Here is a 25399-nt window from a genome sequence, read left to right as displayed (position 1 = left end):
GTAGGAACATTCGCGTGGCTGTCCTGCCCTGTTCAGAAAGCACAAGCTGCTTGTTTCGCACAAGACCAGTGGAAGCTTCAGACAATCTTACGTACAATGAAGCGTTCTGGGTTTCTATCTCTTACCCGGCTTTACGCCAGAAGACTTTAAGAGTCGACGTTTGCACTGTAGATAAGTCTCACCTCGAAGAATGTTTGGTTAGTATTAATCTCTATCTTAGTATCTTTGGTCCATTTGTTTTCTCTTTTGAATTGGACAACATTTTAAACTACAAAGTGTGCCAATTTTTCTGAATTTTTCCTTGATAATCCTTAGCTGTATGATCTATCCCTAGACAGGTTTTTTCTACTAAAATCATTATTGCAAAGAATATTCATTAGATACATATTCTGTTACAGAACTCGGTAACTTTGTCACTGGCTACTAGATTTTCCTTCTCTCATGATATAATGTGAAACCATTGCCTATTTTTCCTCCTTTTGAGAATATTTTTGTACTGTAATTGAGAATGGACTTCTTATAGGATTTTTGAAGCCATTGTAGAATATAAATTTAAATATCTATATCTCTATATATAGATATTTAAATATTATATTAAATATTATAGATATATAATACAATATGATGTCTATATTTATATATAGATAATATCTATAATATATAATATAGATATCTAATATTATATTAAATACTATAGATATCTTTATCTCTATATATAGAGAGATATTTAAAGCTGCACTATTAAAACCACAGAAGTGCCAGTATTTCCATAGACACCTGAACCACCTATTGTTAGAACAGCTTTTTTGTTCAGTGCTAGCTGGAGAACTTAATATAAATGGATTTGTTTCTTTAGTAATGTACTCCAGAACATGAGTTGGGTCTGTTGAACTGGGGTATAAGAAAACCTCAAGCTTTTCTGTAAAAGTTCATGTTTTCTCCTGCATGTGTTCTGTAGCATCTCCCTTGGCTGGAGGAGGTATATGCTTTATGATGCTTCTGTATTTCTTCCTTCACCTACCCTGCAAAGCACATCTGGGTTCAAGGAAGCACCTGTTCTCCAAATGGGGCTTCCCTGTCTGGCAGCCTGTACTGCCCCACAGTACCTGAGCTCCCAAAAGGAGTGCTCAGCATGCTGTCCACCAGACCGATGCTGGTGAGATGGAGTCTGCTCAAGACATTGATTAAACAAATCGCAAAACAGCTTTATTTATGTTATCTGTCAGAATGCATATAGTAAATGTAAGGCAGTAAAAGCTGAGAAGGCAGATGAAGAGGAATCAATATAAAAAGCTAAAGCAGCTCAGTCTGAAACAGTCATTTCTTTTTGTCAACATTTCAGGTTTCTTGAAAGGGAGTCTCTTTCTGTTCTTTTCTCTTTTTTCCTTTAAGCTGTGGCTGTAAGTTGTCCCAGCTGCAGCAGGACTTTTCATACTTCTTCATACTTGAACACAGGACCTGCAATGAATCACTTGATGCTTGGGTTGGAAGCCCTAGACAATGTTAAAAATAATGATGCGTAAAGCTTTACTAGCGTAACTTCTCACATGCTGTTGTTATGGGGATAAACAGGGCAACTTTTCTTTTGATGAACTTGCCAAACTCAGGTAGTCCTGGCTTTTTGTTCTCATCTCTTATTACTGGTGTGGTACTGGTTCATTTTAATATTGTACTAAAATTCTTTTTTCCCCTCTCAACAGGGTGGAGCACAAATTAGCCTTGCTGAAATATGTAGATCCGGAGAGAAATCAACTCGTTGGTATAACCTCCTTAGTTATAAGTATCTGCAGAAGCAAAATAGGAAAAGTAAACAAGGAAACATTCATTCTGAAATACTCTGCACTGACAAAACAGTAAGAACAACTGCTTAAACCTGAGAAATCTCTTACAAACCCTCTCATTAGTACTGTTTAGGTGGGTGAAGGACTGATGCAGTAGTCAAGAAGTGAAGTCTGTTTAGTTTATAACTGTGAGGATGTTGAGTGCAGCAAAATAATATATTGATTACAGATATGTCCTTGTCCTGGGCTAAATACGTATTGAAATCTGCTCCTCATCGAAGCTGAGGGATATGGTATGTGGTCTGCTCTAAGTGATGTGGGAGCTCTTGCCTTTCTTCCCACTAGATAGTTCACTTTGCTGCAGTAAACTTGCTGAACAAGTCAAAATACAGACTTCACTTGTGTATGTGCATGGCATGCAGTATTCTCAGGCTAGTATCTGCATGCATGCTGTACTGCCAGCATAACTGGGGGGAGCTGGATTCACGCAGGCTTGACTATGCACTGTACATGTAATAAGCTGCTTGAGCAATGTGGGTGTAGAGATTACAGCTCTGCCACCAGAAGAAGGCTGGTGGGGGCTGTTGTGACCAGGAGGGCTGGGTATTTTGCCGTTTGAGTGAGTGGTATCTTTAAAAGAAGCCTCTTGTTCTCCTCAGGACTCCGTATCAGCACTCTTAGAGCAGACAGCTGTCGAACTGGAAGCTGTGGAGAAGAAACTAGAGGAAAGCAGAAGCACTTTAACTAGCGGAGAGAACTGGTAGGTAGTGCTCCACTGCCTTAGTGTCATGGGATTATCCGAGCATTTGGGGATTCAAGACTTGACAGTTGATGTGTGGAGAAAGAAGTAGATGATAGAGCTATGGGAATCTGCTTCTTTCTGCTTCAATTAAGTTTCTGTGTCTTCTTTTCTGAAGGTTGTACTTGGGAAATGGGACCAAAGCTGATAAATTCTAAAAGAAGAGACAATAGCGCTATACTCATTCTGTTATTTTTACAATGTTCTGTGGACCTTGTGAAAGTTCCAGTGTATGGTGCAAGGCTTTGCTTCACTGTTAGTTTTGGTTCTTGTTGAGGTGGGTCAGATTCAGATTTTAGTAATGGAGCCTAACATTTGAAATGAAAAGCAATCCTGACTGATGGATTTGATGGAGAAGCGAGCAGTGAGTTCAGAGGAGCTGGAAAGGATTTTATAACAATGTGTCAGTTTTGTCCAGTATCACTTTTTAGTCTAATATTAATTGTATCCTGAGAGGTGTACCCATCTTATGCTCAGACTGCGTGGCTGAACCCTGAACTTCCTTCATTTAAAGCAAGATTCTCTATGAAGGTTTTGGCTGCGATGGTTGTCTTCTGGTGCAGTTCCCCTCCAGTTTTCTTTATTTCCATCTAAACCTGTGTGTGTACAATCTCAGTGGCTACAGGACCTGTTGGGTACAACTGGCTGCCTTGGGGATGAGTTTCTGTTCAGCAGCTTACAGGAAGTAACTCCCTGCTGGAACACCTGAGTTTTGTACAAAACAGGCCAGTTCAGTAACAGAAGCTGTTCTTAACAGGCAAGATGAAGAGGTTCCTGAGCAGGAAGAGCAGGATGAGATCAGTGATAATGAAGCAGAAGAAGAAGAAGAATTCTCTGCTGGAAAATTGCAGTGGGAAACAGAAGAAAGTCTGAATTCCCAGCTGCATATGGAAATAGCAGTAAAGGTAAAATCAAGGGCCTTTTGAACAGAAAGCTGAGTTAAACTTCCTATTGCTTGCTGCAGTATTCCAGGCAGCCTCTGTTTAATTGCACCATCCAAAGATTCCAGGATGAAATCTTCCTTTTGCCTTTCTCATAAGCAGTTTTATGCGCAGTGTTCACTCTTCACTCTAGTATTAAAGTTTCAAAAGGAATACGCCCTCAAAGGGGAAAAAAAAAAAAAGAAAAAAACAAGCCTTGGTGAGGCAGTAATTGAGAACTGACTGTGAAAACTGAAGAGACAGACCACTGCAGTAAGGAAGTACTTGCACCTACTTGATTTTTATTCTGTTCATGGCCAAATCTCAAAGCATATTGGAAAACTGACTCTGTCTTCGCAGGTATGAGTTCATGGGACTACAGCTTGACGGTGCAGACTTTCTCTTGCCAAAAGCTCTCACGGATTGGTATAAGAAAATAATTGCTCTCATGTTTCTCTGGGCACTGACCTTGATTTGCTTATGCAACCACAAGGCATTGCTAGCATAACTGGTTCATGCCTTTGCACCAGACACTTCTTTGAAGGGGAAAGCGCAATGCCACCCCCAAGTCCTTTGTTGTGCTGAACCAATATTGTCTAGTCCTGTGATGCTCTACATCAGGCTTTGTGTATTTTGTTGGCTGTGCTTTTTTTCCTCCTCCTAAAAAGATTTTCTGATTTTTTAGAAAGTCAGAAAAACTCATTTTTGTTTTCATTAAAATATTTCCTGTTGTCTGATGTCGACGTTTTTCTTCTTTTATTTTCTGCTTTTAGTTCATCTCCTGCTAAGGGAGCTCTTGCTTTAAGGTTTTAGTTTAAAGGGAGAAGTTGTTGCTTAGACTGGGTTGCTGTTGAGCTAAGCAGGGCTACAGCAGTAATTTGAAAGCTCATAATTGATTTTTAAATGTTTGCCTACCTGAAATTTTTTATGTAACTCTACGTGACCATGTTTTTTCCCCATGGCTAATACAGCATCGTTTTGTGCCTCCTTTTGTTACTCATGGAAATTGTGGCTATGGCTTTTACCTTGCATAATTCTGAATGTAGTTGTATTCTGACAAACATAATTAATGTGCTCTCTGTGCATGTGCGTATGGTGATTTGCCTCTCTGTTTGCTGTAGATGCACAACAAGTAAGGGAAGGGTCTTTAAAATCCTACCTCTGTCTCTGCGTGTGAGATTGCAGGTCGCACTGATGTACTGGATCACCAGGCAGCGCTCATTGGATTCAGTCATTGCACAGCAATCAATGGACATGGAGCCTTTAGGGAGCGGTGCAGTTAACGTAGCAGCTCCTGAGTTCAGAGTCGAGTGTCAGGACACCCTGAATAAAAAGGGCTAAAGAGTATCTCGTTTTGAATGCAAAGCCTCTGGAACTGAAAGCGGAGATGTGTCACGGGTGGCTGCCAGGCAGCCCTGGGTGTGTGTCATTGGTGCGACAGCAAGCTGGCGTTTACACTGCAGTATCTGTCTTTCAGGTGGATAAAGAGACAAACACAGACAGCCTTGCACAGTCTTCTACTGTGGTTCGTCCAAAAGACAAAAGAGCAGCAAATCCACCCCAAGCTCAGTTTGTCAGAGGCAGCACCATCATCCGCTCTAAAACTTTTTCACCGGGACCACAAAGTCAGTACGTGTGTCGGGTAAGGAAAAATGCGATCTTGGGTTTATAAGTGCTGTTCTTCATTAATGAAAGCGTGGTATCAGTGTTCACTCAGTGTCAGGTCACACTGAAAAATTCAGACTGCTTTCTTCCCATTTGACTTCAGAAGATTTTCCCTTCTCTGGCAGTGCGACTGGCTTCTCAGGAAGCGTCCGCTGCAGTCTTTCACAAAGCTTAATAATTCTGCTTACATCACTGACCATACTTACGTACACAACCCTGTGATCTTACTACTAATGTAAGAATGTACTTTTTGTATGTTTCACAAAATATTTGGTGTTTGCTTCCATTTTCAGCTGAATCGCAGTGATAGCGACAGCTCAACGCTATCCAAAAAGCCCCCCTTCGTTCGAAATGCCATGGAGCGGCGCAGCGTCAGAGTGAAACGGGTAAAAACATCACTGCTTGCTTTTTGTCTAGCACAGACATTGATAAAAAAAAAAAATGAAAACTGTTTTAAAGGAAGAATTTTCAGATGGAAATCAGTTGCCAAGTGCTTTCATTCACAATCTTTTTTGTGGGAGCTATTAAGGCTATTTGATACATCAGAATATGACAAGAATATTTAACTTAGAGCTCACTCAGAAAAATAACTTCGGGAAGATGGTTCCTGGTATCTTCTAGCATATCAGAGTAGGAGTAGCATGAATGTTTCCGTATTTATTGTTGTAAGAGTCTTTAGTGTTTACACTGATGAATTGCGGAAGAGAGTTAGGAGAGTGCTTCTTTAGATGCTCAGGTGACCTTGTGCTGATCAGTCAGTGGCACACAGGGAACCCCTGTGCCTGTTGTGATGGTAATCACTGAAATTCCCCTGGGATACTGGTGCTGAGATCTGTCTGCCTTCCTAAGGAGATGGTTTTCTTCAGAATGCCTGTGTTTGAAACTGACAGAAGACAACAGAATGTATGTTGGCCAAAAAAAATAAAGTTTTTTGTGTTGCATTGTTGATTATTCTGAAGATGAAAGGCTGGGAAACTTACAAGCAAAGTGTGTAAGCAAGCCCTCTTTTATTTGGAGAAGTTGTCAAGGAAATCTAGTGGAAACATAAGAATCAAAAGGCCCATTTGTAAGACTTGCTTGAGTTTGTGCTTTCTGTCTTGAGACAGAAAAACAGGAGAGAGATGCTTTGCACTCAGAAGTGTTGGAAGAATGGGTCACATGAAGTACTAGGCCTTTGATGAGGGGAGTGCTCTGGGCAGTTCTCACCGTTGTGTCCATAAATCCTTTTCTTTTTCAGCCTTCAGTTAAGTCCTTTGGTACAGAGCGTCTAATTCGCACTTCGCTAGACCTGGAGCTGGACCTGCAAGCTTCCAAAACCTGGCACGATCGCTTAGTTCAGGAGATCTCTGTGCTGAGAGAACTCAAGGAACAGTTAGAACAAGCTCAAAGTCAGGGTGAAAAAGAGTTACCACAGTGGGTGAAGGATGATGAGAGATTTCGACTGCTGCTGAGGCTGGTGGAAAAACGAGTAAGTAATACCAATAATACCAGCCTTTGGATTTTATTTAACATTTGAACAATGTGGTTTGAGAAACAAGACTTAAGATGGTCTGGAAATGAAACTTTAGCACTACAGTCATGTGTCTTCCACTTATGGCTACATCGAGCAAGCTACTGGTGATGGAAGTTGAGTCCTTGAGTGTCTTGCTGCTCCCAGATAGGCACAGACTCTGCAGCCTGCAAATAGCACACCTTCCCGCAGATACAAAGACTAGGAAGATAGCATTTAAGTCTTTCTCTTAAGAGAAATAATGGCTCAATGAAACTTTTCTAGTTAGTGTATGTGGTGTAGTTGCAGATGTCTGATTTTCCCTGGACTGAGTTTCTCCCTGAACTTGCTGGAGTTTGTTGCCTCTTCCTGTAGTCCTGATCCCATGCACAGCAGTTTGCCTTAGCACAAGCATGGGAAGTCACAAACAGCATCTGTTTTGTGAAGTTCAGCCTCCCAGTCCATAGCAGGTGTGGTGTGGAACACCTCAGGGGCACATGTGCTGTCATCAGACAAACGTTTAAATTCTGATGGCAGAAAAGTGTAGGAGTGAGTTGGTACAAGATGCCTGTTGGGGTAGAGCTTGAAAATGGATCGCAATGTCTAGCCACATAGCCCAAGCCCCAGAGGGCCAAAGCAGGGTCTGGGAGAATGATCAACCACCCACTGTAGGAGAGGACCAGCTAAGGAACCTAAAGGTGCGTGAGTCCATGGGACCTGATCAGATGCATCCATGGGTCCTGAGGGGACTGGTGGATGAACTGGCCATGATCCATCATGTGTGAGAGCTCATGGCAGTCCAGTGAGGTTCCCAATGACTGGAAGAGGGGAAACATAACGCCCGTATTTAAAAAGGGAAAAAAGGAAAACCTGGGGAACTGCAGGACAGTCAGTCTCACCTCTGTGCCTGGCAAGATCATGGAGCAGATCCTCCTGGAAACTGTGTTAAGGCACATGGAAAATAAGGAGGTGATTGGTGACAGGCAACATGGCCTCATTAGGGGGGAAACATGCCTGACAAATCTCATAGCCTTCTATGATGAGGTTCTAGCATTGGTGGATAGAACAACTGACATCATCAGACTTCTCCAAAGAATTTGACACTGTCCCCTATGATAACCTTGTCTCTAAACTGGTGAGACATGGATTTGATGGATAGACTGCCAACCAAAATGTGGTGAACACTTACACTCAAGGAGTTGTGGTCAACAGCTCAATGTCTAGATGGAGATCAGTAATGAGTGGTGTTCCTCAGGGGTCAGTATTGGGACTGGTGCTGTTTAACATGGTTGACACATTTCCTAATGGCACTGAGCTGTGCAGTGCGCTCAGCACACAGGAGGGAAGGGATGGCATCCAGAGGGGCCTGGGCAGGCCTGAGAGGTGGGGCTGTGCAAACCTCATGGGGTTCAGCAAGGCCAAGTGCAAGGTCCTGCAGCTGGGCCAGGGCAATCCCAAGCACAGACACAGGCTGGCCTAAGAATGGATTGAGAGAGCAGCCCTGAGGAAAAGGAGCTGGGGGTGTTGGCTGACAAGAAGCTTGATATGAGCCAGCAGTGTGGGCTTGCAGCCCAGAAGGCCATACAAGTGTGATAGGAGGAAGAGTAATTGCTTTAAACTTTTTTTTTTAAAGTAGCTCTAAGGAAGAAATTGTTCACTCAGATGGTGGTGAGGCCCTGGCCCAAAGAAGCTGTGGGAGCCCCATCCCTGGCAGTGCTCAAAGCCAGGCTGGATGTGGCTTTGGGCAACCTGGTGTGATGGGAAGTGTCCCTGCCCATGGCAGGGGGTTGGAACTAGGTCATCTTTAATGTCCCTTCCAACTCAAACCCTTCTATGATTCCATGTTCTTCAATGAGCTGATCAACTGGCTTAAAAATAAAGATGACAGATAACACAAAAAAAAACAAGACAGATATCAGCCATAATTCATACCAAAGGGCTGGAAGAAGACCTTACGAAAAGCTCTCTTGATTACAGTGGTTAGCTGACAAACCTTCAGCTTTTAGCTTCTGCGGTTTCTGATTCCAGAGTTAGCAGTTTCCAAACGCTGCAGGTCTGCAGCTAAAATGCTACTGTATTGAGAGATTTGGTTGGATAAACCGATTCCTCCTGGAAGCATGGAAGCAAAAACAGATTTTTTTCATTATTTTTGAGGTGGAAAAAACAGAACACAAGTGTGAGCTCAAAGCCGATAAAATGATGAGAGCTGCTGCCAAGGACGTTCACAGGCTACGAGGGCAGAGTCGGAAGGAGCCTTTGGAAGTACAGTCATTCAGGTATTAGCATATCAATAATAAAGGGAGGAAAATTTTACTACCTTGACTTTTTTTGTGGAGTCCTAAGGTACTGATAAAATTCATCTTTGTAGTAGTTAACGGTTCTGCTTCAACAAATTTCTGTATTTTCATATCAAAGTCTAAGGTCTGAGAGTCAGAAATTAGCTGCAGCACTGCAAGCGATCACAAGGCACCCAGAACTACTCCAAACCATTCCTCACCTGGCACCAAATTTGCAAATCCTCTGCTTAATGCAGAAGCAGCCCTTTGCTTCTGTAAGTAACATGCTCATAACGGTAAAAAACGAGCCTTTCTGAAATGGCTCTTTTGATAAGGTCAGTGCCATGAGCTTAACTGTAACAGTACCTCATGTATGCTCTGTAAATAAAAGGTGTAGCTTGTGCGAGGGCGTGCTGCTGCTCTTCGTGGTGACAGCTGGTGGGATAAATTCTCATGTAGATGATAGACATTGCTGGCAGGACTTCTGTTGCACTAACTAACACCTGGTTATCTCTTTCTAGAGAGAAAATGGCATTTTTCACACGGCCGAGGATCAACATCCCAACGCTCTCTGCGGACGACGTGTGATCACCATAAAGTATTTGCTTTCTGGACAGTTCTACAAATGCAGTTTGGTTTTTGAAGTTATTTATGTGGTATTATGAAGGCACCGAGGCATTTGTACATTAGAGCTTTCGTCAGTATGTGGATGTTTTAAAGACTTCTAGCTTGAGTTGCGTCATCACAAAAACCAGCATTAAAGTGACAAGATTGTATAGTTTGTATATTTAGGAATGTATTTTTTGGGAAATAGAATTTTAAATGAGAACAAATCCAGCATCAGGTGCTGTTATTCTTCAATAACCCTCTTTAGACTTTTTGTACAGCTCCTCCTGTTCCAGGCTGGACTGCACTGAGCTGACCCCTGGCAGGGCCTCCCCGCGCCGCTGTGACCGAGGCCCCGTGTGCGGGGTGACGGAGGCCCCGTGAGCTCTGCTGTGTATGGGGGGGCCCTGGGGGTCTTGGGGGGCCCTGGGGCCGGGGTTTGGGCGCCTGTTGATGCCCTGCCGCGGGTGGAGGGCCGCAGCCTCGCTGCCCGCCTGTCCCAATAAAGCAGCCTTCCTGCACCACCAGCCGCCTCCTGCTTTGCTGCGCCGTGACAGCCCGGGGGGCACCGCCTCAGGCTGTGCCGGGCAGGGGGGGTGGAGCTGAGGGGACAGCGCTGCTCGGCAGAAATGGGGTGCACAGGGAGGGGGGGGTCATTGCTGGGCGTGCTGCCTGGGGACACTGCGGGAGGGTGGCGGCACCGGGTGCTCCCGGGCTCGGTCCTGGGGACCTTGCGCTCATCCCAGCCCTCAGCGGAGCCTCCGCCACACCAGGCGGCGCTGCGGCAGGGCCCGGCCCCCCCCGCCCGCCTCCTCCCATCCCCTCCCTTCCCCTTCCCCTTCCGCAGCCCGGGATGGAGCCGCGCGTGGCGGAGGCTGTGGCACGGCTGGGCCGGCAGGTGCGGGGGGCGCCGGGGGCTGACGGGGGCACAGCCGGGGCCGGGCGGGTGCCCCGGGTGCGGCTGCTGGGGGCGCGGGGCTGCCCCGAGGGGCGAGGCGGGGGCCAGGCGGGGCTGAGGGGAGCTGCCCCGGCCCCGGTCAGCCCCGGGGCTCGGCCATTCCTCAGAGCCCACGGTTGGGGGTTGAGGCCGTGCAGGTGGAGGAGCCTCTTCTCGCCCTCTCTTGTAGCGTTAACACAGGGAAGAAAGCTGTGGTAAGATTCTGGGCGTTTCGTCTCCTGCAAGCCTTGCCTTGGGTGGCTGGAAGCAGTTTTGGTTGTGGAGGACGACCAGAAATGAATTCTGTTCTGAAAGGCTCGCCAGGGGTGCTGAAAGATCTCAGGGGCTGCAGCCTGGGGGTATTTCTGTAACGCAGGAAGAGGACGTGAGAGCTGCTCAGGGGCTGGGACGTGTAGGGATGCCCATTTATTTCTAAAGCAGAAAACAAAAAAGCTTTCTGGGTCTGTGCAGCATTTGTCCTCAGTGCAAAACTCTCCCAAGGGTCTGACTTGCTGGCCTGTCTTGCAGCTGGTGGCTTTGCTGGACTGCAGGTGGTCCTGTGTGGGCACAGCTTGCGGGTGGTGTGGTTCTAGAGTAGGACAGAAAGTTTGTGCTTTTGTAAAGCACACAACTGTGGTGGTTTTTACAGACAGAGGGGGGAATTAGGTGAGTTTAAACTTCAATTATTTGTGTTGCTGCTCCGTTGTTGTCTTAAGTCAGTTTGCTGCAATAGTGCTTACTATTAAGGAAAAAGCTGCAAAAGGAACAGCTCAAATGGGGTATTTGAAGTGAGTTATTTTTAAGATACAGCATTGCTTTTAGATGATTTGGGTTTGATAAGTGCCAAAACAGAGGTTTTGATTGATTTTTTTAATCCCAAAGCCTTGTTTCTTCATGCTTGAACCTGCAGGAAGCATCCTGTTCTCCTGTAGCGGAGACCTTGAGGTAATAAAAGAAGTGCACTGGAAATGCTGAAGTCCAAGCACAAATGAAGAATGACCTCAAAAGTATTGATTTTCTGCTTGCTCTGTAAATAGGGCAGTCTTAAGATGGTTTTGGCCCAGCTCAGGAATTTTGAGCATCTGCAGTCGGTTCTGCTGGCACCTGTGGGAGCTGCTGTTCAGTGGTAACACTGGGCCAGGGGATTTGATGACCCCAATTTTTTCCTTAATGAAATATTCTGGTTCTTTCAAGTAAGCAAGCCCTTTTGATAAGGTTTTGGTGGCTTATTTGCCTCTCATGCTAGCCAGGGCTGCTCCCTGCTGTGAGAACCCCCGACGAGTGCATCAGGGGCATGAGCACTGCTGGGACAGTTCCTGCAGCCTCTGGGCGTGTTTGTGGACCAGGTTTGTGGCTGATGGGCCAGGGGAGGAAAAGAGGTGGACTTCAGAGAAGAAGTTTCAGATCCCTGGTTTCACGGGGGGGCTGCGTGAGGGGACGTCCTGCTCCTCACAGCAGCTTCTCCCTCGTTATGAAAGTGCCCGTGGGTGAGGGGAGGCTCTGGGTCAGCACCCACAGCTCTGCTGTGCCACCACTCCCGCCTTCACCTGGAGAGGGCAGAGGGCACACGCCTGCAAGACAGCTGAAAGCTGAAGCTTGTTTATTTGGAGAATAAAAATGAATTTCCCGTTTTCTCCTAAACACCTTAACCCCAAGGTAAGGCAGGATTGAGTGGAGAGGTGGGAGCACACGCTGCCAACACGGCTGTGAGGCAGCACGCCGACTCCTGGGCACCTCTGTCACGGCGGCATTGGAGCTTGCTGGGGTTGTGTGAGGGGTTGTGGTTTCACCCTCTGAAGGAGAAAACGTGGCCTAGCTAGCGAGAGTGGAACTGGCTGAAGCTTGCAGGAGGCTGCAGGGAGTTTGGAATCAAAACTTTGGCATCTTTATTAGATTAAAAAGCTGGAGAAAATGCCTTTTTTTGAGCCTAAATTTCATTAGCCTGACCTGTTGTCTTTCTTGTGCTTCTGTCTTGAGATCAGTAAGATTATTACTGCACTGGCTGCTTTTAAGAATGTGTCAGAATCCATGTTTTCGGCACAAATAGAAACCATCTTTAAACAAGGATCATTTGGAAATATTCTACTTACACGTCATTGTTGTTACCTTTACGAGACACAACCAGAAGTGTATCAAGATCCTGCTGCTCCTCATCTTCTGTTCCCCTTCTCCAGGAATGACAGTGTGTCCATTTAATTTGCTTTTCAGGAAAACGAGATTAAGTTGCTAACTGCAGAAATCGAGCGCCTGAAGAATTTTGGATGCTTGGGAATCTCCCCGAGTTTGGAAGGGTTGCGAGACGAAAACGCAAAACTTAAATATCGGTTAAATTTCCTTCGGAAGGTAAGGGAATGAGGAATTAACGCTGTGTTACGTGCTTTTGTTGTCATTAGGACAAGATAAATAAATTACGTCCATTTGTTACAGCTAGTAAGATGTGACAGCATGCTCTCTCTGCATTCTCGTGTCCTAAGTGTCGGTGGCACTTGAAATGTTTCCTGAGTCTTTGCTTTATGCAAAATGCCAGTGGGTTAATAAGCCCACGCTGCTCTGTGTTGAGTGGTCGTGTAACAGGCAGCCCAGCGGAGGTCTCTGCCAGGGTCACTGACAGAAGAGTGAGAAGCAGAGCAGGATGTGACTGCTCCTCACACGCCTTTTGTGTTTTGCTCTTTCAGAGCCTTCAAGAGGAAAGAAGTAAAACAGCGAAAAGCATGATTAATATCAACAGCTGTCTTCAGGAGGTCTTCGGAGCTGCTATCCAGGCTGCATACCCAGATTTAGAAAACCCTCCACTAGTGGTGACCCCAAGCCAGCAGCCCAAATTTGGGGATTATCAGTGCAACAGCGCCATGGGCATAACACAGGTAAATCTGAACGACCTTCCAGAGGGAAGCAAAGTGGGAATGTTGCCTACTGGAAGCAAAGTGGTAGACTGCACCCTGAGAGCTGCAATATTGGAACTGTTTTAGGTTCGTTGCCTCTGGGCTGAGAACTTACTGAATATTTAACAGTATTTTAGGAGACACTGGCCCTCACAGGGCAGGTCTTCCAGTCTCATGTTTAGATGTCATGTTTAGATGACGATTGTGAGGCAGGAGGGTGTCTGAGTTACCCATGTGAGCATCTGTGGTCAGTGGGCATCTGTATTTGCTGTTAACCGATCAAAGCTCAGGACGTGTGTTTGTGTTGTTACGATGCTCTGGCCTTGGAGTTTTTCAGGCAGCTGTAACAACAGCTCTGCTTTGCAGAACACTTCTGATGTATGTGCAAAGGAAGGAGCGTGTGTTTTTTAATCCTGGCAAGTATCAACCTCAAAAATTATGGCATTGCTGCTTTGTAGGAGATACTTGGCCAGAGAGAGCCCGGACAGAACAGGAGACATTTCAGGCATTGCTCAGTGGGGTGGGTCTGTGATGGGGTACAAGCAGGAGGTGAGGGACAAAGGTGCTGTGTTCTGTCTGAGGTGTTGGCTGCCCCTGCTTCCAACGCATTGATGCCTTGGAGCGAATAGACAGACTCTTTGTAATCACAGGTCTTTTATTTTACAGTGTACGTTCCCAACAGAAGCGACTTTTATTTTTGTGTTCTGTTATTAATTCACCTTTCTTGATGTTAGACTAATCTTGAACTTGCCCTGACACGGGTGTAATTCCGCTGGCCCAGGTTGTCACCTGCGGTCTCCACGTCTGTCGTGCCCCAGTGAGTTTAGCTTGCGGGCAGCCCCGGTACGTGCCAGCCAGCAGGCTCTTGGCCTGAGTGCCAGGGCGGAAGCAGCCCGCACAGACCCAACTCGTCTTCCTCGGTCTCGTTAGCGCTGCTCGCATGCTGTGGCTGGGCTCTGGCCAGAGGAGCGCGCTGGGTGACTGCACTGCCACACGCATTCAGGGCTTTGCCATTTTTCTGACCGCTGCTTTACCCCAATTAAGTCTCTGTTAGGATTCTTGAGCAGTCCTGGCTTCCCAGTGTCAGCGTTGTTCACATAACTTCGTGTCTGAACAGTCCTCGTCAAGCCACGGCTTCAAGTTCACGGTTGTCAGCAGAGCCAAGCTCCTCGTGCTGGGCTTGGCTGTGGAGTTCGTTCCTTGGAGAGGCACACAGGGTATGCGGGGCCTCAGCCTGGGGACACTCACACATCACAGCATAATCAGCACAGCAGAGGCAGGGGGTGCAGCACTCCTTTCTCTGAGAGCAGCAGGTTACGTCCTTCCCATCAGCTGAAGTTGTGGGGACGTGGTGCATCTCCCCGCGGCACCCTACTCCCGCAGGGTGTCCCCTGGGAGGAGCAGGACGCCTCCTGACCGGGCAACACCCCTACGTGCCAGGCAGCCACCTCTCCCTCCGGTGTGCTGGTGTGGAAACAGCCCTCACAAATGTGTTCTGTGTGCTGGGAGCTCGTTAGTGTATTAATGCCTGGGGCTGGAGCCAGGAGCTCTGCTCGCTCCTCCTCGGAGTAACAGGAGTGCAGGGACTGTTCCTGGAATGATTCAGAGGACATGCAGTAAGCTGGTACAGCATGCTTATTATCTGGTTTTGCATGTTGTTTTTTTTCCCCTGTAGTTTGGGTAGCATTGAAGTTGATCCCTACAGAAGGTTTCTTTTCTTGCCCTTTCCAAGCCTTTACTGTTTTGCAAAGATGCTGTAACGATCAGCAGTGTGGCAGGTATGCACAGCAGGGTCTGTGCTTTCTGTTTCTTTTGTGGAATGATTTGGAGGATTGAATTTTACTGGATCTTGTTGTATTTCAGATCCTGCTCAAAACCAAGGAACAGAAGGTTAGTCCGAGAGAAATTGCTGAGAAAATAACAAAAAATATTCCTGCGAACGAATGCATTGAGAAGGTTGAAATTGCTGGGCCTGGTACGGTACTTTCATGCTCTACCCCTTGTTTTAAAGCTGTTAGGGCAATTTTATACAGGATGGGGATCAGAGAAGCTGAGCTGAGCTCAGCTGTTGTGTTATTTAAAACTGGTATTATGGGATGAGTGAGCTGCTTCTGTCTTGGTGAGCTCTGTAGCCCCCAGAGGTGTGCAGCAGCAGCAATCTGCCTCTGTTTTAACTTGGCTGTTGCAGTCCTCAGCCCTTTGTTTAGATTTTTTTCCACTGATCCTTGAGGGATCAGCCTTGCACCTTTGAATATTAGCGATGGGCGTGGGGTCACAGTCATACAAAACCACTGGAGAAATACATGTAGGTGTGCCATTCTCAGCTGAGACCGGGAGTGCTGGCTGTTGGGTGGGTGGCGAGGGGGCCTTGCCCTCTCAGCACGGAGGCTGTTGACTGCTGCCTCTGCCTCGGCCCTGTACCCAGGCAGAAATACGAGGGCTCCTGTTCCTTAGGGCTGCAGTGTAAAGGCAAGGATCATGGCCCAGGCCTTCAAGGTGCTTGGGCACTTCATTCACTAGCTCTAAGAAGGAGAAGTAAAAGAAGGCTAAAAAGCAGAATTTGGTTTTGTATCCTGCAAACCCTGGCAAGATTATTTACTTTCTCATAAAGAATGGTTTTATAGATTCAGCTTTGAGTGACAGCATGCAAAAAGGGAGTTGTCAGTGGTCTTGCTTGCAGAATCTGACTGCTGCGGTTGTGTGAAACACAAATAGAAGGCTCTGTTAATGTGGGAGCAGAAATTGTCTTCTAGTGACGGCTTTGTTGTCCTGTTGCTGAAAACATTTCATTTAGTCAAGCTAACTTCATAAGCTTGATGCGAGGAAACAGAAATTGAAAAAGTGCCTTAAAGCAGTTCTGCAGCCCCAACACTCATCGCTGGCTTTCTCCTCCAAAGGTTTTATCAATGTCCACTTGAGAAAGGATTTTGTGTCGAAGCAGCTGAGCAGTTTATTGATGAACGGAGTTCAACCACCGGCTGTTGGCAAAAGGAAAAAGGTATGGCAGTAAGGAGGGGGGCATCTTGCACACATGCAGCTGAAGTGTGTGCTGGACAGCTTCAAAATCCCCCTCCAGAGAGATTTGTTGAGTAGATGGCCGTGTCAGCTGGTTGTCGGGGTGGCATTTTTGTGACTTGGGGCCTGGGGGCCGTTAGTTGGCCCACGTGTACCGGCTGTGGTTGCTGGGGGGTGGGGGACAGGGGTATCCCAGGGCTCCCAACACCCCCCATGAAACACATGGGATACGGTGATGGCTGTTGCCTTTATTCATGTATTTCTTTTGTACTGTGTCTAAGGTGGTGGTGGACTTTTCTTCCCCCAACATTGCCAAGGAGATGCATGTTGGTCACCTGCGGTCCACCATCATTGGGGAAAGCATGTGCCGCCTGTTCGAGTTCGCAGGTTATGATGTTCTGAGGTGAGAGCTGATTTTGGGACGGGATGGGCTGCTTTGGCTAAATGTCTGCAGTACCTCTGTACGCTTCGGTCAGTTTTGGTCTTGTTGATTAGCACTTCATAAATAATCCTCTCTGCAGTAAGCTCCTAAACTGAGCAAGTGTAGCAGGGTTAGGGATCCAGATGGGCAACAGCTTCGTTGCGTTGAAACTGGGGGGGGGGCAGCTTGCCTATTTTTGGCTTCTTGTATTATGTATGTTTGGTTTTTAGAATATACATATTTAAAATGTGCAATTTTAAAATATATGTTTGAGAAATCATCTTTACTGTTCTCTTTAATTGCTTCAAGGTTAAACCATTTAGGAGATTGGGGCACCCAGTTTGGAATGCTCATTGCTCACCTCCAAGATAAATTTCCAGATTACTTAACTGTTTCTCCTCCCATTGGGGATCTCCAAGCTTTTTACAAGGTATTTGTAGCAAATAAACGTGATATTTATGTCAACACCTAAAAAGCAGGTTTAGGAGGTTTACAAACTTGCAGCACAGTTTTAGAGAAACAAAGGGAATCATGTTAATAGATTATTGCAATTACCTGCCAATAGGTAATGAATCTGGTCTCGAGTTGTCCACGTGGGGCGTGATTAAAGGGCTTGTCTTTTGAGACAAGTGTGCTTTGAGAGCCTGTTATGAAAGTCCCGCCCCGTTGTTTCGGGGGAAAACAGGTGCTTCGTTCATGTAGTGTGTTTTACCATAGGAATCCAAGAGGAGATTTGACACAGAGGAGGAGTTTAAGAAACGAGCCTACCAATGTGTGGTGCTGCTGCAGAGCAAAAACCCAGACTTCATTAAAGCGTGGGAACTGATCTGTGACGTGTCGCGGAAAGGTGACTTTGCCAGGTTCAGAAACATGTCTCAGCAGTTGAACAGTGTGGTTTTCCTCACCTTTATGTCTGAGTCCATCCTCTCGTTTTCTTAAAGAAATCACTGCCGCCCTGCTATAAGAAACTTAAAGTAAAAGGATGATAGAGCCAAAGTACTGGGCTGCCTGTGGAGGGTTTCAGCTAAAGCTGTTGTCTCCTCAGTCTAGTCTGAGTCCTAGTCTGATAGCTTGACCCAGAGACAGAAAACATTTAGGGATTTGCTGTACCAATTGGTAAACATATGCCACTGAATTCCCACTGTGTACATTTAATGGAAGTACTTTCATCCGTTTCCCTCCTCAAGAGTTCCAGAAAATCTACAACTGCCTGGACATCACACTCATCGAGAGAGGGGAGTCATTCTACCAAGAGATGATGAAAGATATTGTGAAAGAATTTGAAGATAAAGGTGAGGCTTTTGGTCTTGGAATCAGAAATTCTGCAGATGTCAGCATGAGCGAGGTAACCCCACTCCTATCCAATGAGGTGTAGGACTCATTTTTTGCAAAGCTGCGTTTTCCACACCCTTGCTCTTTTTCTCAGCAACATTTCCTGAGTGGGTCTTTGGTGGAATTTCCTCCCAAAGAAGCATTAGCAGAACCGAGTCTTATGTGTATCATTCCAGAAAGTGTGAATCTGCTGACACCAAGAGCAGTTTGTGTGTGATGTTTGTTGGAAATAGTGTGAGGTACTACTGGAATTCACTGCATCTTCAGCAGATACTCAAGGAGCAGTGTATGAGAGACTTCTCAGTCTTGGTGTTGGGAGTAGAGGAGAACTTGAATCTGAGAAGTCTCTCTGAAGACAGCGGCATGTTTGGATCATGTTGACTTTGAGACTCACAAGAAGCCAAATGGACCATAACGAGTCTCTGGTTTTATGTGGTCCTGTTTAGATTTAGAAACTCTAGGTCCTTTTTAGAAAGGCCAGATCTGACCAGATCTGCTTTCTTGTGCGTGCTGTTTTGTTCTAGAAGTGCAATACAAAATATGACACGGCTGGTGAGGGAATTCTCTTTTTATTTTTATTTTAGACATCACTTTTTAATGTGAGTGCATGGTGCTTTCTGTCTGGTAGCATCTGGAATGGGACGTGTCCCTGTCCTGCCCCCCGAGCCTCCCCCCGTGATGTGACACACGATGTGTTCCGTTGCTTTCCTAGGATTTGTCCAGGTGGATGACGGGCGGAAGATTGTCTTTGTGCCAGGTTTCCCCGTCCCGCTGACGATCATGAAATCAGATGGAGGTTACACATATGACACATCTGACTTAGCCGCCCTTAGACACAGGCTGCGTGAAGAGAAGGCTGATATCCTCATTTATGTTGTGGACAGTGGCCAGGTGAGTACGTCAGCCCCTTCTGTCACTGCTGCTACAGATCAGAAAGTATTTAAATGACAGATACAGCAGTGTTGTAGGTAAAATGGCGTGGTATATTGCCTTTTGTCCTCATCAGTGTAATGGTGGATCTAATTTGGTGAGTGGTGATCTCCGTGGAGAGCCCTGGAGATCCCAAATGATTATGGATACCCAGTCACCACTGGAGGTTGGTTAAACCTAAATCTCAGTAGAATAGTCTGAAATGAGATTTGTGCTGCTTACACATTGGCCTCTTCTTATCTGAGGAAACACAAGGTTGTCAGCAGCGTGTCTGAGCAGTGATGTGAATTTGCTGGTTGCTGCTTCTGTAAGCCAGGCAAACCCTCTGAAAGGTTAAACTTTCTGAGGTGGAGCTCTTCTGTGGAGCTAGAAACATTTACAGTCTCATTGTGAAGGCAATGAAGCTGTCAGGAAAACCCTACCTGGAAGCGTGGGTTGAGACCTGGCTGTTGGTGTTTGTTCCTTGCAGTCGGTGCATTTGCAGACAGTGTTTGCAGCTGGACAGATGATTGGCTGGTACGATCCCAAAGTGACCAGAGTGACCCACGCTGCATTCGGAGTGGTGCTGGGAGAAGACAAGTAAGTCTCTGGAGGTAGTTTTTCCTCTGTGTGTGCTCTGGCTGCTTGAGTGACTTGCCCATTCCTCACCAAGTAGGCACGCGGCATGCCAAGCAAAACACATCACGTGCTGCGCAGTTACTTGTACCTGCGTGGCTGTACTACGTGTCAGGGCCCTCTGAGGCACATGGTTTTGGTGCTGCAGTCTGTTTCCTTCTGGGGCCTGGCCTCTGCTGCCTGCTGTTTGGGGAGAGGACCAGGAATCAGCCTGGGGACCAGCTGGTGGCAGTGCTGAGGAAGGTGGTGTGAATATTGAGCGGCCATGGTAAAGGCTGTACTTCCCTTGTTCCCTGCCTGCCCTGTGGTAGATGGAATGAAAGTTGGGAAAAGAACCTCTGGGGTCTGGTCTGCAGGCTCCCTTGTGCTCCGGAGGTGTTTGTGTGAAGTGACACAACCAGTGTGCTCCTACAGCCTTGTAGCACTGCAGAGCGAGAGGTTTTGCTGTAGGTTTGTTACAAAAGTAAAGGTGCCTTGCTGGACTGGAGTCATGTGCTGGAGTTGTGTCCTTCCTAACGCCTGGGACAGCTCTGAGTGGCGGAGCCTTTCTGCCCCTCCCAGGTCCCCACCTGTGTTCTGGCAGGTTCCTGTACTTCCTGCTAGGTGTAGCTGCCTGGTGTCAATTTCTTCAATACAGAGCAATTTGAGGGCATGTGCTTCTTTATCAGCCAAGGGTTCGAGCAGGGGAAATTCCTGCGAGCAGTTCAGGTGCATGTCCTGGATCTGTCTGGGCACACGCTAGGCAGAGGGTGGGAGTGTTTTGCCTCTTACACAGGTGGTCATTTTGGCTGTGTGTTTTCAGGAAGAAGTTCAAAACTCGTTCAGGGGACACAGTGCGCCTCATAGATCTGCTGGAAGAAGGGCTGAAACGAGCCATGGACAAGCTGAAAGACAAGGAACGGGACAAGGTAGCTCATCTTTCCTGAGAACTTCCCAGATTTGTTCACAAACTTACAAATTCCACATTCTGAGTGTGAGCTGAGAATATGGATGCAGCCAAACTACCCGGGAGGTGCTGTGGGATGTGTGCAGAATCAGGGGTGTTATCTGGGAGCAGCTGGGGCAGGAGGGTGCTGCCGTGGGGAAAGGAGAACCCCTGGGTACGTAGCTGTGAGGAGATGGAAGCTGCAGGCAGCGAGCTGGCTTTTTGGGGAGCTGGGAGGGGAGCTGGGCCTGGCGGGATGTGAAATTGCAGCCTCAGCCTGCTGGGCTGGTGGTGGGTGGCTGGGGGTGTGCGGGGCACTTTGGGGTCAGGCTTCACCCTCTCCCTTGGGCACTGCGGCTGAGTTGGCCGGACGGCCTTTGCTTAAAGAGGTTCTGCTGTGGGTGCTGATCGCCTGGAGAGCTGCACAGCATGGGCCACAGAATGGCGCAGGAGCAGGCTGCCCGAGCACCGTGGGAGGCAGTGGAACTGGGAGGTGGAGCTCCTGGGTGCTGCGCAGCACAGGCTGAAAGCTCCTATTTTCAATGGGAATAGCAGGAAGCTTGGGGGAAAAAAATACACCATAAAGATCTCCCAAGGACACACATGATTCAGACACGGAGTGCTTTGCCCTGCCGACAGGGCGTTGCTATACCAGAGAGGTGTTTTATGAGAGTCTGGATTATCCAAAATGCTCTGTAGGGGTTGCAGGGGCAAGTGTGTGTTTGTGAGAAGCAAGAGCACAGGGTGAATGTCAAACGCGTGTGGTAGCGAGAACGTGATGGGTCCTTGGGCCTTCAGGAGCAGGGGCAGTGCAGTCAGCATTAGCCTGAGCAGGGCGGCCACGCTGTCTGAACGCAAGAGAAGCCAGGGGCAGAGATGGGGTCTGGTCCCTGGGGGTGGGTGGGACATGGGCCTGTGCCACGTACCCTGTGGGTGAGCTCCTCTCAGCTGCCTGCGCTCTGCTCCTGAGCTGCGCTGTGCCCCCAAGGCTGCGTGCTGTGGCTCCTGAGGGTGTTCCTCCTCCTGACTGTCACCTGTTCTGAAATCGTAACAGGTCCTCACGGCAGAAGAGCTGAGAGCTGCCCAGACGTCAGTCGCGTTTGGATGTATCAAATACGCAGATCTCTCCCACAACAGACTAAATGACTACGTGTTCTCCTTCGACAAGATGCTGGATGACCGAGGAAATACAGCTGCTTATTTGCTGTATGCCTTCACGCGGATCAGGTGGGTTCAGCACGCTGGGAGTCACTCGGAGCTAGCCTCTGATGCTCTCCTTTGTGCAAAGGAGATGTGGGGGAAGGAGTGACATAGCTGCATCAGTGCTGGTAGGGTTAGTTGGTTTGAGAAGCGAGCTCTGTAGGCAAGTTTGTATTTGTCTTTGAAGACTGTGTCCTGTGTTACCTGACACAGGGCCCTGCTGTGTGCCATGCACCAAAGGCATCCCGGGCCCTTTAGCTAGCAGGGAGGGAGCTGTGAGGTTCTAGGTAATTCCTTTTGAGGATTTGGGTGGCCAGAGAGGGGTGAGTCTGTGTTCCAGCAGCTGCTCACCGTTGCCATACCCCACAGAGCGTTTCTGGCACCCTGAGCCCTGCTTGGCTTGGCAGCACGGGCAGTCGCGCCGACCCCTACACAGAGCACGGCCCGGCCGAGTCCCCTGCAGTGCCCCGAGGGCTCGCTGCGAGGCCTGGGGCTGGGTTGGTGGTGGGACCTTACACACGGTTTTGGAACACTGCAGGGCTATCGCTCGCCTGGCCAACATCGATGAGGAGATGCTGCGGAAGGCAGCCAGGGAGGAGGTGCTCGTCCTGGACCACGAGAAGGAGTGGAAGCTGGGCAAGTGCATCCTGAGGTTCCCCGAGATCCTGCAGAAGATCCTGGAGGATCTGTTGCTGCACACGCTCTGTGACTACCTGTATGAGCTGGCCACCACCTTCACTGAGTTCTACGACAACTGTTACTGCGTTGAGAAGGACAGGCAGAGTGGTGAGTGTTGGCCTGTGGGGCTGCACGTGCCTTGGCACAAGCCAGAGCACAGGCGATGCACAGGGTGTTTCCTGGTCCCGGGAGGGCTGGTGTTGTGTTACCAGCTGCTGCAGAGCAAGTGCTGCCAGGTGGGAGGATGGAAGGCGGCTGGCACAGCTGTGCCATCTTCTGTCCGTGAGCAGGAAGGTTGAGCAGGAGCTGTGAGCAGCCAGGTGGCTGAAACTCAGTGGCTGGTCAGTCAGCCTGGCTCGGGGAGTAGGGGAGGGAGCTCGCCGTGCCCAGCCCCAGGGCAGGTGGTGGGTGGATGGGTCCCCCAGAGGAAGGGCGGTGTTGGTTCTGAGCAGCTGCTCCATCTCCTACCTTGATGTTTTTGCAGGCCAGATCGTGAAGGTGAACATGTGGAGGCTGCTGCTGTGCGAGGCCACTGCCATGATCATGGCCAAGGGCTTTGACATCCTGGGCATTAAGCCCGTGCAGAGGATGTAGCTGTTCCCTGTGGGGTGACAATAAAAGGACTGAACATCTGGAGGTGTCTGTGTCTGTTGGGGTGGGGTTCTGGTATGGGAAGGTGCTCTAGGGGAGCAGCACCCTGAGGGAGGAAGGGAAGTAAGAACGGGAGGGGACACGGGAGCATGACTTCAGAAGCTGCAGGTACAGAGGCAGATGACAGGCTGTGGACACAGCTCAGAGCATTTCTGTGTGCAGGAACTGAACCCCACAGGCCCATGTGGGGTTCAGCAGCCCCCCAGGGCTGCTCTGCTGTAGCCTACAGCTTGTTGGAGGGCTGAGAGCTATGAGAACACCCAAGTGTCCTTCTGGGAAACCACCCAACCACCGTATGGTCACTCACAATCCCAGAGCTGACCTTGTTCTGATTATATCCAGCATCACCTTTACCTCATTTGCCAAGTCCACATGCGAGCAGGTCCCCCAGCTTTTGACGTTAGCTCTGGCATCCCTCAGCTAAGCACGGAGCTCTCATGGGAGCTGAGCAGTTTCACCCAGGCCAGCAGTGCAAGGCAATGGTGCTGCTCATTTCATGGACGTCCTCAGTGAGCTGATGGAGGCAGCAGGCAGGTACCTGCAGGAGAGATCAAACACTGCACTCAGGGACTGAACTTCAGTGTAAAACACCAGGGGAATATGAAACAACACAGCCTGTGCTCTGCTGTCCTGCTGGGGGGTGTACCACCTGCAAGAACCCACATTCCCATTGCTGCGTGTGCAGGGGGGGCAGCAGCATGTAGGAGGCAGAGGAAGGACAGGGAGCCACAGCTGCCCTCCAGCACCATGTGCTGTCAGTGCCAGCCTGCTCCCAGCTGCCACCCAGCAGCGCTGCCAGGAGCTGGCACAGCCGGAGCTCCCAGCACTGCTGCGGGATGGCAGGCAGGCGGCAGCTCTCCCCGGAGGAGCAGGAACCCCAGGGGAAGAGCAGACCGATGACTGCGCTCCCTCAAGAGGATGGCACAGGGGAAATGTCTCTCCCTGCAGCAGCAGCGCTCTAAATCCCTACAGAGCCACCGAGCCTCTCTGCTCATCTATCCCAAGCTGTGCACCGGGCTGCTAACAGTTGGCCGTGGCTGCCGAAAGCTGCCTTTGCTGTGGGATTTGCTGGGAGCTCTGCTGCACCAGGGGAAGCAGCGCAGAGCTGAGGCTGTGCGACTGTCAGAGGCAGTGCTGGGCTTGATAGAGTTGCTTGCTGCGTGTGTGTGCATGTCTTTGTGCATGTACACACACGGCAATGTAGGTACAGAGATGTAACTAACTCAGCCACACGTGTGTGAGAGACACGTGGCCCACAGCCTCCCCATACATTAGCCATGGGGCTCACCTCCACGCTACCTGAGCAGTGCAGGGCACGCAGGGGCAGCCTGGCACCGGGGTCCAGCTGTCGGGTGCGTCCACTGGTAACGAGGCCAAGCCAGGCAGGGGCAGGGCTGGCGACAGCAGCCGGGGTCCAGCGATGGCCGGGAGCAGCTGCAGTGATGGGGCCGGGTGCGTGGGGCCGAGCATGGCCATGGCTGTCCCTGAGTCCTGGCACCAGACCCCTCCCTGGTGGGCTGGGGGGGCACAGTTGTGGCCCCTCGCAGTGCCCTGGTGGCAGCAGGAGGGTGCAGGATGCCTGCGGGCCTACGGCCAGCCCAGGTGGTGCACGGGTGACTGCGGGGGCAGGCAGCAGGTGCCAGGGCACCCCAGGGGAGGGGTGAGGGCTGGGCGGGGGGGTTCAGGCTACCACGGAGGAAATTGGGACCTGTGGTGAGGCTGGGATAAACGGGGTCACTGGCCAGTTCGGGGACCTGGGGGCAGGGGGTGGCAGGTGTCACTCAGGAGCATGGGGCTGGCTGGGTCAGTGCTGGTGGGAGCCGTGGGGCAGGGGAGTTCTCAGCCCGGGGGGGGGGTAAGAGGAGGCAGACCCCTGCTGCTCGGGGCAGTGTGAGGCCTGAGCTGAGGGCTGGGGGGCACCAAGGGCTGTGGCTCCCTGAGGGAAGGGACGGGGAGCTGGGTGTGACAGCAGGGCCGCAGGACAGCGCCCGGACCCACACCACCTGCACCGGGCAAGCTGGGCTACTGGGGTGGCAGCCAGGGCCAGCTGGGCCCCGATCGTCAGACACACAGCTGGGGTGAGGAGGGCCGAGGTCGAGCCAGGAGGGGGGGGTCAGCAGCAAGCCAGGTCAGGATCGGGTCCGGTGACAGCAACCAGGGTGAGCCACAGTCCAGTGCTGGCCAGGAATGTCCACAGAGACGGGGAAGGGCTGAGGTCAAGCCGGGAAGTCAGTCTGCGGGTCAAGGGCCAGGAGCAGATTAATGGGGTGCATGGCC

The 25399-nt window shown here is 49.2% G+C and overlaps 3 protein-coding genes across 11 annotated transcripts in view; 2 read left to right on the top strand and 1 right to left on the bottom strand.

Moving 5' to 3' along the window:
* Positions 1-10060, top strand: part of WWC1 (WW and C2 domain containing 1) — a 72057-nt gene extending 61997 nt beyond the window's left edge. For 2 of the 3 annotated variants that reach the window (XM_027468387.3, XM_027468388.3), the window contains exons 15-23: positions 5-197; positions 1701-1853; positions 2441-2541; positions 3338-3485; positions 4978-5142; positions 5459-5551; positions 6403-6633; positions 8809-8930; positions 9452-10060. In XM_027468387.3, the coding sequence (XP_027324188.3) occupies positions 5-197; positions 1701-1853; positions 2441-2541; positions 3338-3485; positions 4978-5142; positions 5459-5551; positions 6403-6633; positions 8809-8930; positions 9452-9518 (1273 nt within the window). In that variant the 3' untranslated portion in view covers positions 9519-10060. Of the gene's footprint in view, positions 1-4; positions 198-1700; positions 1854-2440; positions 2542-3337; positions 3486-4977; positions 5143-5458; positions 5552-6402; positions 6634-8808; positions 8931-9451 lie in introns of those variants that run through there. The other variant, XR_005269313.2, reaches the window with a different exon arrangement.
* A 244-nt stretch (positions 10061-10304) lies between these two features.
* Positions 10305-23103, top strand: RARS1 (arginyl-tRNA synthetase 1). The gene is made up of 15 exons (XM_027468162.3): positions 10305-10434; positions 12682-12816; positions 13149-13337; positions 15219-15330; positions 16253-16353; positions 16652-16773; positions 17101-17221; positions 17509-17638; positions 17979-18083; positions 18836-19014; positions 19523-19632; positions 20471-20576; positions 21648-21820; positions 22332-22579; positions 22956-23103. The coding sequence occupies exons 1-15, from the start codon at positions 10390-10392 to the stop codon at positions 23063-23065; spliced, it is 1986 nt and encodes a 661-aa protein (XP_027323963.2). The 5' UTR covers positions 10305-10389; the 3' UTR covers positions 23066-23103.
* LOC101800452 (rho GTPase-activating protein 7) overlaps positions 18677-25399 on the bottom strand; it is a 53200-nt gene continuing 46477 nt past the window's right edge. For 5 of the 7 annotated variants that reach the window (XM_072023546.1, XM_072023553.1, XM_072023549.1 and 2 more), the window contains exons 11-14: positions 24411-25356; positions 23477-23660; positions 21520-23072; positions 18677-20552 (exon numbers count right to left, since the gene is read on the bottom strand). In XM_072023546.1, the coding sequence (XP_071879647.1) occupies positions 25339-25356 (18 nt within the window). In that variant the 3' untranslated portion in view covers positions 18677-20552; positions 21520-23072; positions 23477-23660; positions 24411-25338. The remainder of the gene's footprint in view (positions 20553-21519; positions 23073-23476; positions 23661-24410; positions 25357-25399) is intronic. The other 2 variants (XM_072023547.1, XM_072023548.1) reach the window with 2 other exon arrangements.

The sequence above is a fragment of the Anas platyrhynchos genome, chromosome 14 (assembly GCF_047663525.1).
Source record: "Anas platyrhynchos isolate ZD024472 breed Pekin duck chromosome 14, IASCAAS_PekinDuck_T2T, whole genome shotgun sequence".
In the NCBI taxonomy this organism is placed as follows: domain Eukaryota; kingdom Metazoa; phylum Chordata; class Aves; order Anseriformes; family Anatidae; genus Anas; species Anas platyrhynchos.
The sequence above is the reverse complement of the archived record's forward strand: the minus strand, read 5'-3'. Positions and strand labels throughout refer to the sequence as shown.

What these genes read in the sequence shown, in the direction of transcription:
- RARS1 (XM_027468162.3), top strand. Translation starts at nt 10,390, where the DNA reads ATGGAGCCGCGCGTGGCGGAGGCTGTGGCACGGCTGGGCCGGCAG. An exon ending in CTGTGACGTGTCGCGGAAAG is followed by an intron (nt 17,639 to 17,978) that starts GTGACTTTGCCA and finishes TCCCTCCTCAAG; the next exon opens with AGTTCCAGAAAATCTACAAC. An exon ending in GAAAGAATTTGAAGATAAAG is followed by an intron (nt 18,084 to 18,835) that starts GTGAGGCTTTTG and finishes TTGCTTTCCTAG; the next exon opens with GATTTGTCCAGGTGGATGAC.